Source organism: Solanum tuberosum, unplaced genomic scaffold, assembly GCF_000226075.1.
Source record: "Solanum tuberosum cultivar DM 1-3 516 R44 unplaced genomic scaffold, SolTub_3.0 scf00003, whole genome shotgun sequence".
NCBI lineage: Eukaryota > Viridiplantae > Streptophyta > Magnoliopsida > Solanales > Solanaceae > Solanum > Solanum tuberosum.
Genome location: NW_006238929.1, coordinates 2,498,974 through 2,508,953, shown reverse-complemented (window position 1 = coordinate 2,508,953; position 9,980 = coordinate 2,498,974). Strand labels below are relative to the sequence as shown.

Genomic DNA, 9,980 nt, shown 5'->3' with positions numbered 1-9,980 from the left:
TAGCTTGAATGTTTTGAAAAATGTTTTCCAAATCAACTTATTTTCCTCAAATTTAAGAAAAATGACTTTCTTTAAAAAAGTAAGAAAAACATTTTTCAAACCAACCCCACCCCCCACCAAACCAAAGAAATTAAATTTTAAAAAAATATTTTTGAAAAATACTTCAAATTTTAAAAGTTTCAATTTTCTTATCCCACTTACCTCTGACCCCCTACCACCCCCACCCCCACCCCACAAAAAAATTATGAAAAGTTTGTTTTTAAAAATTATTTCAAATTTTAAAAATTTTAGTTTTTTACCCCACTCCTACCTGATTCTCCTACTAGCCCCCTCCCCTACCCCCCCCCCCCCAAAAAAAAATATTAATCAAAAGTTTGTTATTGAAAAATATTTTTTTTCCTGACTCCGCAACCAGCCCCTCACAAACCTGCCCCCCTCCCTCCAAAAAATAAAAAAAATCAAGTTTGTATTTGAAAAATATTTTAAAATTTAAAATTTCCATTCCCCCTCCCCCAAAAAATATATTTAAAAGTTTGTTTTGAAAATTTTTTGGGGTGTAGGTGTTGGGGTCAGGGTGGGGGTCAGGTCCGAGGTCGAATGTCGGGATCAGATCCCGCATCTGTTGTCGAGGTCGTGTTCATAGATCAAGTGTGGGGTCGGGATTGGGTCTCAGTTCGAATGTCGTGTCTCGGATTGGAAGTCGGGGTCAAGTCCTAGGTCAGATCTCAGGGTCGGATTCTGAATCTGTCGTCAGGGTTGTGTTGGGTGTCGTGATTATCAATTATCGGGATTTGTTTCCGAGTTAGAAGCTATTTTACTAAAAAAAAAAAAAATTATTCTCAAACCAAAACTAAAAGATATTTTGTGTAAAATATTTTTTCATTCACCAACCAAATACTAAAAAATATTTTCTACTCACCAACCAAAATGAGAAAATAAATTACAAATTCAACTTGATTTCTTTGAAAAACATTTTCCTTCCTAATGAACACACCCTTAATGGCAGTTGTTTCAGAGAACACTTTAATTTGTTGAGGTTGCCTGTGTATATTGACTAATCATCTCACTAGGCCGTCCTTAATATAGTATGTTTAGATTAAGGGGTAAATAATATTAGGTGCGGTAGAAAGTGAATATTAATAAATGGGAGGACGCGTTTTTCCTGTATATGGTACCGAGAAAATCCGCCGTTCCGTGCACGCATTATATGGATCTCTTTGATATGGAAATTTTGCATTAAATTATATGAGTAGACTTTTTGAAGACCCAATTTTTCCTCATTCATTTGTAAATTCCACTACTAACTAAATAATTATAATAAATCAGACTGTCACTCAAAACTTTGCTAGAAAAAATGTGGAAATTTGTTAGAAAAAATGAATTGAGGATGATGAGTAGCTGCTTCTGGTCACTGCAGCTGCTTCTGTTGATCATACTACTATTTCCATGTCACTTGCGATTGCATGCTTTCTATCTTCCTGGAGTTGCCCCTGCCGATTTTCAAACTGTATGAATCTCCTCTTGTTACTCGAGTCAAGAATCTTTCAGAAATAACCTCTCTACCTCCTCGAGGAGGTAGAGGTAAGGTGTGCGATTTACACTTAAAGTTGTTTTTCTTATGAATAAGCCTACCTATTTTCAGGGAGATTCTCTTCATGTTAAAGTAAACAAGCTTTCATCCACGAAGACACAGCTGCCATACAATTATTACTTCCTGTCCTATTGTAAGCCTCCAAGAGTTACCAACAGTGCAGAGAACTTGGGGGAAGTTCTTCGAGGTGACCGTATTGAGAATTCTGTTTATACTGTGAGTTTCATATAGCTATCCAGTTTGTTAATACTAAAGGAAATTGTGGTATAGCTTGAATGTAAAATATAATACCGTATGTATATATTCTCCAGTTCAAGATGAATGAGACAGAGTCCTGCAAGGTGGCATGTAGAATCAAACTTGATGCTGTATCCGCTAAGAATTTCAACGACAAGATTGATGATGATTACCGAGTTAACATGTAAGGGTGAACAATCAGTTGAGACTCTTTGATTGATTTTAACTATCCTACTGTTAATCATCTACTGATGTGTGCTCCTTTCCTCAAGTTCTTGTCTGTATAAAGAGCTTGCTATAGTTATAAGCTTTGAAGCTTGTTTATTGTTCACCTTTTTGTTGAGTACATTTTAAGTACAGTTTGTAGCTACTTCTCTTATACATTTGAATTGTTGTACAGGGTTCTGGACAATCTTCCTGTGGCTGTTCCTCGGCAAAAAGTGGATAGAATGGGAGAAAAATCTTATGAACGAGGATTTCAAGTTGGATTTAAAGGAACATTTGAGGGGGTGTGAATCTTATTTCTTTTTTTGTTATCTTTTAATGTTTGTTTATTGATTGTAGAAGTCGGTTTTGCAGAGGAAAGAGAGAAGTTATTTTATAAATAACCATTTGAATTTCAAAGTTATGTATCATGAGGATCTTGAGGTGGGCACTGCTCGTGTTGTTGGTTTTGAGGTTACTCCTCTCAGGTTTGAATAACTTTCAAGCATAATTTTTCGTGTTCGTTTTTTCTGTTATTCTCTTTTGTGAAACGATGATTATACATTCAGAAGTAGAGGATATTCATGTTTTCTAATGTGCAGGGTTGGTGATTCCGTATAACTAATAGATCATCAGTTTGTTCTAGTTATAGGACATTCATGTTTTCTAACTTTCTCGATGCAGCAGTCAATTCTAGACATGTGTTGGTTGATCATAGTTTCATGGCCTATTTTGCTATGCTTAATTACAATGAAAATTGTGCTATTCTAGACAAACTTCCTTTATCTTTATTTTAGAGTGAACTGTTTTCTCTCTTTCATTCTGAGCTCATTGGCTGTTTTGGAAGCAGTATTAACCATGAGTACAAGAAGTGGGATGAGGAGAACACTAAATTAACCACATGCAAGCCTGGGAAGCCAACTGTATTTGGAACTAACTCTGTACCTCAAGAGATTGTTGCAGACAACGAAGTAGTGTTTACATATGATGTTACCTTTGAGGTATATTCTTTTGTCATTAACACCTCCCATGTCCTCCCCTTACCATTCAGCTGCTTATTGGGATTTTTATCCTTTGCCAGTCAAGTAATATCAGATGGGCGTCACGTTGGGACTCATACCTTCATATGAATGGAGATCAGATCCATTGGTTCTCAATTATCAATTCTTTGATAATTGTGCTTTTCCTATCTGGAATAGTAGCTATGATAATTATGAGAACTATATACAGAGACATTGCCAACTACAATCAGTTGGCACAAGACGAAGTTCAGGAAGAAACTGGATGGAAGTTGATACATGGAGATGTCTTCAGGCCACCTGAAAACTCCAGTTTACTGTGTGTGCATGTTGGGACTGGAGTCCAAGTTTTTGGAATGTCCCTTGTCACATTGATATTTGCTTTAGTTGGGTTTCTTTCACCTTCTAATCGTGGTGGGCTGATGACGGCTATGGTTTTACTGTGGGTGTTCATGGGCTTATTTGCTGGTTACTCCTCTGCTAGGTTATACAAGATGTTCAAAGGAGCAGACTGGAAAAAAATGTCACTGAAAACATCCCTTATGTTCCCTACTTCTCTTTTCGCCATGTGTTTTGTTCTGAATGCTCTAATATGGGGAGAGAAATCTTCTGGAGCCGTTCCGTTTGGGACAATGTTCATTTTGGTGCTACTCTGGTTTGGCATTTCAGTACCATTAGTCTTCGTGGGAAGCTTCCTTGGTTATAGAAAACCTGCAGCTGAAGATCCCGTTAAAACAAATAGGATACCTAGATTGATCCCTTTGCAGCCTTGGTACATGAATCCTCTAATCACAATACTTTTTGGAGGCATACTTCCATATGGTGCAGTGTTTATAGAACTGTTTTTTATCTTGACATCCATATGGCTGAACCAGTTTTATTACATATTTGGATTCCTCTTCATTGTCTTCACCATTCTTATAGTAACTTGCGCGGAGATAACCATAGTAATAGCCTACTTCCAATTATGCTCTGAGGACTATCGTTGGTGGTGGCGAGCCTATTTGACTTCTGGCTCTTCTGCATTGTACCTTTTCTTGTATTCCATATACTATTTCTGTTCCGAGTTGGAGATCTCAAAGCTTGTCTCAGGTATTCTTTACTTTGGTTATATGTTGATTGGTGCTTATGCATTTTTCGTCGTCACTGGGACTATTGGCTTCTTAGCATGCTTATGGTTTATTCGGAAGATATATTCTGCTGTGAAGATTGATTGATAAGTGCCAAGAATAAACACTTGATTGGAACTTGTAAAACACATATTTTTCTTATTTAACTTTTCTGTTGCAAACACATTTTCTGAGATCTCATGTCTTTAAATTGCCTAATTTCACCAACTCTAACAACGTATATATAACTTTAGTGCTTTGAAGTTTGAACTCAATACTTGTTTATTTAATTATCAAAACAAATTATTACCTAAGATTTCCAATTTTATCAACGTCCTTGGGATAATTTAAAGCAATTAATCTTTGTAAAATGAGATAAAGGGAAAAATGATCAAAGTACTCGGATACAAATTTTTATGATGGTTGAGGCATACCATGTCATAATTGTGTGAGGGATTATTTTAATAGATAAAAATATATTTTGTTGAGTAGCAACTTAGTGAGAATGTTATATTTATGAACAGACACTATAAGTTGCAATTTTTATAATGTTAATGTAATAGTAAAAAATATTTTAAAAAATTAATTAAAATTAGCTTGAATTTCAAGAATAAAAATTAATCATATAAATTGAGAGAGTATGTATATATGTAGGAGTTTATGAATGATTTTCGGTTTTGGGTTACATAAAAATAGTAACAAAGCTTATGTGATGGTCTTTCTGTTATATTTTCTTGTTGGAGAATATTTTATGCATACAAGTGTTAACGAAATTAGGAAATTTGAGAAGTGAAAAAATTAATGTTATACCCCTTTCGTTTTTATGTATTAGTTATTTATTTTTTCTTTACACGTTCTTTAAAAAATTATAAATAAAAATAATAATTTATTAATTTACTCTTTAATATATTTTTCTTTTTGTAATTTTATAAATTTTGTTTACACTTTCGAAAAGAATTAATTGGGTTAGGATTAATTATTATTTTTAGTAATGTCGATAATTAATATATGATAGAAAAATAATATCAAATGTTAGGAGTAGGACGAATTAGGATAAATTTCATACTTTCAAAATTATTTGAAGATAACAAAAATAGCAAATTTTGAAACAATAGTAAAACAAAGGTTGAAAAGTTAAGCTAATGAGAAAAGGTTTAAAAGGAAAAGAGAGAAGGAACTTTGGCCCATTTATCTGAAGATAGACCCATTAATCTACTTGGTAAATTATGAAGGAGCCTCAAACCACTTTTGTTTGCCGGATCAACTTATCCCTCAACTACCGTAATGACTAAGTAAGAGAAAGTCTTTGGAAGATTTTGAAAGGAAAAATATTGAAATAAATTAACTGATTAGAATAAGTAACAATCTGACTAAAAATTGATTAAATAAATAAAGACATGAATTGATAAAATCATTTAAACAAATAAACCGTCATAAAATAAATTAATTCTTCTTTTAGAGAATTTAAATAAGTTAAACTAATGTTAAAGGTAGAATCTACAATTAATAAAAGAAAACATAAAATGAGATTATAAGTGGGCCTTTTTCCCCAAATCAAATAAATAATTATTAAGCCATTGGGTCTAATCTTTTGTTGTTGTTGTCTGAGACATTTGACCTTTAGCCCATTTCCCTTTGTATATCGTTGTATACAATCCTTGCTTATTGTTGTATATGGCTATATCAGATGTATATCTTCTTGTATATCAGCCTCCAAGACTTGTATAATAACGTCATTCCCCGTATATTTTAGCTTTCATTCCTTCGGATGATTGATGAGGCTGACTCAAACATACGAGATTGTTTGGCTTAGCCCAACGGAGAGTGCAAAAGGGAAAGGGCCAGGATGACCCAATTGAGAAGAAGTTCATGCAAGGAAAAGAGAAAAGAAGAGATGAGAAAATATCCAACATAAAATAAAGATTATGCCTATTTGATTTTCAAACAAATCATTCGAAATATATTAATTTCAACATAGAATCAATACCAAGACACAAAAAGAAACTGGAAATAACTAATCATAGTGCAATAGGAAGATTTAAATACATAAGAAGAGAATGAATTAACCTTAATGAGGCCTAGACAACGACATTAGCTTTCTCCTTTTGTAATTAGCCCTAAAACATGCTTTCCTCAATCTCTTTGTTTTCTCCTCAAGTTTCATGTCTGATATTTCCTCCATCTTTCTCTAATACCTCAATCACATCCTTCAACTTTTCTTCCATCCCATTTCCAACTCCCTTCTCCGATTTCTTCAAATATATACTATTAATATCATAACTTTATATATATATATACATTGTTATGCTAAGAAATAAAGACTAGTTTTCAAAAATCAATTAAACTTTTAAGAAAAATTAATTTTTCAAAAGGAGTCGCCACTTTATTTTTTTAAAAACAAATTAAGAAAACTTGATCTTAAAGACTTTAACAAAATTAAGTCTAAAAAATTAGAGAAAAAGATCTGAAGTTCTCATTTTCACTTCAAGAAGGGTTTAAAGGTATTTGAAGTGTCCGATAACACGCGGTTATCCAATGACTAGAAAAAACATTTATTCTGACTAACTTTTGAAAAAAATACTTGAAGGGATAAATATTATTTAAAAATAATTTAACTTAAATACTTTGAAATAATTTAGAAAGGAAAGCAAACTTTGTAAAAAATGACCAAGTAAAGAAAGCTAATTAAAAAAGACTATTTAAATGAAATAAATTATCATAGTCAAAAGTGGTTCATCTTTAAGGGATTTAATTAAATTAACCAAACAATTAAAGTTAAAATTATACAAGCAAATAACAATCAAGCAATAAATCACATAATAAGTTAAAGGAAAAATTACTTAAATACACAACACTTCTTTACCTATTCTCAATATTTCCCTACTCTTTCATTAAAATACAAAAATCCCTTATTTTCCCCCAATTCAACTTAACCGGATACTTTATTAGTTTAAGTATCCGTCCGTTATTAATTAAAGTATCCGCGCTGATATATTATGCATCCGCTCGTTAATTAAGTATCTGTGCTGCTAACAACTTAATAATTTAAGTATCCGCCCGTTTTAATTAAAGTATCCGCACTGCTATATTATGCATCCGCCCGTTAATTAAGTATCCGTGCTGCTAACAACTTAATAATTTAAGTATCCGCCCGTTATTAATTAAAGTATCCGCGCTGCTATATTAAGTATCCACACTGCTATATTATGTATCCAAAAAACACTAAAAAAGGGATTTTTGGTAATTAATGAAAGAGTAGGGAAAGGAAGTAATTTCTTTCTTATACTATGTCATTTGCCTAATTTTTACTAAGTTAAATCATATTTCGGATTTAGCCAAAATTATAGAAAATCTGAAATCTGGCCCAATCCTTAGTTGCTGTTCGCCTGGACTAAGGTTTTGGGCCAACTGCTGCTGCATTCATTTGGGCTTAGGCCCATTTTTGCTGTATATTCAGTTGTATACACTGTATACATTTTTTGTATATCTTGTATATCTGCGCATATGTTGTATATCAGCCTGTATATCATTCCCTTTTTTGATTTCCGAGACCTTTAAATTTGCTTCCTTTCAGCGCACGACAGCTTCCTTTGATGATGCAGATTCGAAAAAACTCAACGATATGCAAGGGATGAAGTCCAAAATGGACTCGAATAAATTCATGCACAAACAAGATGATAGGGATTAGTAAAAAAAACACTTTCACTAAGTGGACATTTAAATGGTAAGCACGATTGACTAAACAATCAGTTAACTAAAGAAACACACAGCATATTTCAATTTAAACAATTAACAAAACTTTGGATGACTAACAAATAAGTAGAGATGGCAATTGGGGGAGGGCAGAGGAGGGCGGGGCAGGGAAGCTTTAAAAGGGACAGGGTAGGGTAGGGCAGGGCAAATATTATTTTAGAAAAAAATTAATGGGTTAGGGCAGGGCAGGGCAAGGTCTGAAAATGGAGGATGAGACAACTAGAGGAGAAGAATCGGTGAAGAAAGCTGAAAAAACCTCAACGATTTGGGGACTTTTCAGCTCCTAATACCGTGATTCTGCAGCTTAAAGTACTAGTTGGAATTTTTTTTCCATTTCTTGGTTTCGTTATATAGTCACTGTGTCTTGAATTTAATGGAGTGATATTTTTGGAATTTTGTTGTTTTGTAAGTTAGTGACTAGTAATTTAAGGTGTGATTTAATATTTTTCTACGCTCTAACGGTGACAGAATAATAAGTGTGCTACATGTACAAAAAAAAACCAAAATTTCAAATTTACTCCAATTCCTACCAGCACTTACGACCAGGGCCGTCTTAACTCCTAGGTCACTAAAGTCATCGCTTGGAGTCCCATATTTTTGGGGGGCCCCATTTTGAAAAAATTATTACTTATATATATTATTTTTTTTAAAGAAAATTATATGCAATATTAGTGTTATGATTTCTACTAAGAAAATTGCATGTGAGATGAATATAAACCTGAATTTCGTAAGAAACAAATTGCTGAAAATATGGATAAAGAAATCACAAAGTTCCTTCAAGAATCTTTTAGAGTTGATTACTTTAGATCAAATTATTTTTTCACTTCAAAATAGATTTGAACCAATTGAAGCATATAAAAATATTTTTGATTTCTTATTTAGTGGTAAAATATTGAGATCACTAGATGATGAGAATTTAAAAAAAATATTGTCTTAACCTTGAACATTCTTTAACGCATAATAGTTAATTATGATATTGATGGTTTAGACTTACTTTTTGAATTGAAAGTGTTAAGAGAAATAATACAAGTAGAAGTTTAATGAAAATATTCAATCAACTAAAAAGACTTGATTCTTTTCCAAATACACATATTGCTTATAAAATAATGTTAACAGTTCATGTAACCATTGCCTCAGCCGATTTTTTTTTTTCGAAATTAAAATTGATTAAATCTTCTTTAAGATCAACAATGTCAGAGATATTGAATGAATTAGCTATATTATCATTTGAAAAGGAACTATTAAAACAAATTGATAATAAAATAGTACTTAATAACTTCACATCTAAAATAGTTAGAAAAGTAGATTTTAAATAAAAGTATATATGATGGAAAAAAAATATTAGGGGCCCTCTCTTAAGTTTCGCTTTAAGCCTCCAATGTTGTTGAGTCGGCCCTACACTTACCAATATTCAAATTTCTCAGATTTATGAAGGTTGATACAACTAAAAATCACGTAACCTGATGGGTTTGGGGTCTTGCACTGTTATTGTAATGGGGTGGGGCGGGGCAGGTTAATTTTTTAAAATATGCTAAACGGGGTAAGGTAGGGCAGGCCAAAATATTAATAGGTCAAGGCTTACCCCACCTGCCCTTCCCTAACCCGCCCTATTGACATCCCTACAAATAAGTAGGGGCGGAGGCAACATATATTTAGGGGGTTCATCCGAACCCCATTCGGCGAAAAATATTACTATTTATATATGGTTAAAATTATTTTTTTGATATGTATAATAGATATTGAACACCCTTCCACTAGTTCATGTGTTTACTTCTTAGATTTTGAACCCCCTTATTAATAATCCTGACTCCGCCTCTGCAAATAAGCATATTTGAAGCCAAAACAAGATCAAATCTAAACTAATACAAATGGAATTTTAGGCAGACCATGTGACAACTAAATAGCTACTGATTTTTTATTATTATTTTATAAAAATAAATAAATAAGTAAACATGGAACAAAAGAGAAATGCCATAGTCAGATTCTTAAGTCTTACTTTAAAGGCTTAAGTCATCTGCGGTCCTTTAAAGTTGTTCGCATAATTCACTTAGACACCTGAACAAGGGG

General features: G+C 32.9%; 1 protein-coding gene across 1 annotated transcript; it reads left to right on the top strand.

Annotated features, from left to right (window-relative positions):
- Positions 1-1,275: 1,275 nt before the first annotated feature.
- LOC102582332 (transmembrane 9 superfamily member 7-like) lies at positions 1,276-4,403 on the top strand. Its single transcript, XM_015305834.1, has 7 exons — positions 1,276-1,507; positions 1,643-1,807; positions 1,903-2,012; positions 2,229-2,337; positions 2,408-2,520; positions 2,883-3,033; positions 3,114-4,403. The coding sequence occupies exons 1-7, from the start codon at positions 1,355-1,357 to the stop codon at positions 4,266-4,268; spliced, it is 1,956 nt and encodes a 651-aa protein (XP_015161320.1). The 5' UTR covers positions 1,276-1,354; the 3' UTR covers positions 4,269-4,403.
- Positions 4,404-9,980: the final 5,577 nt, after the last annotated feature.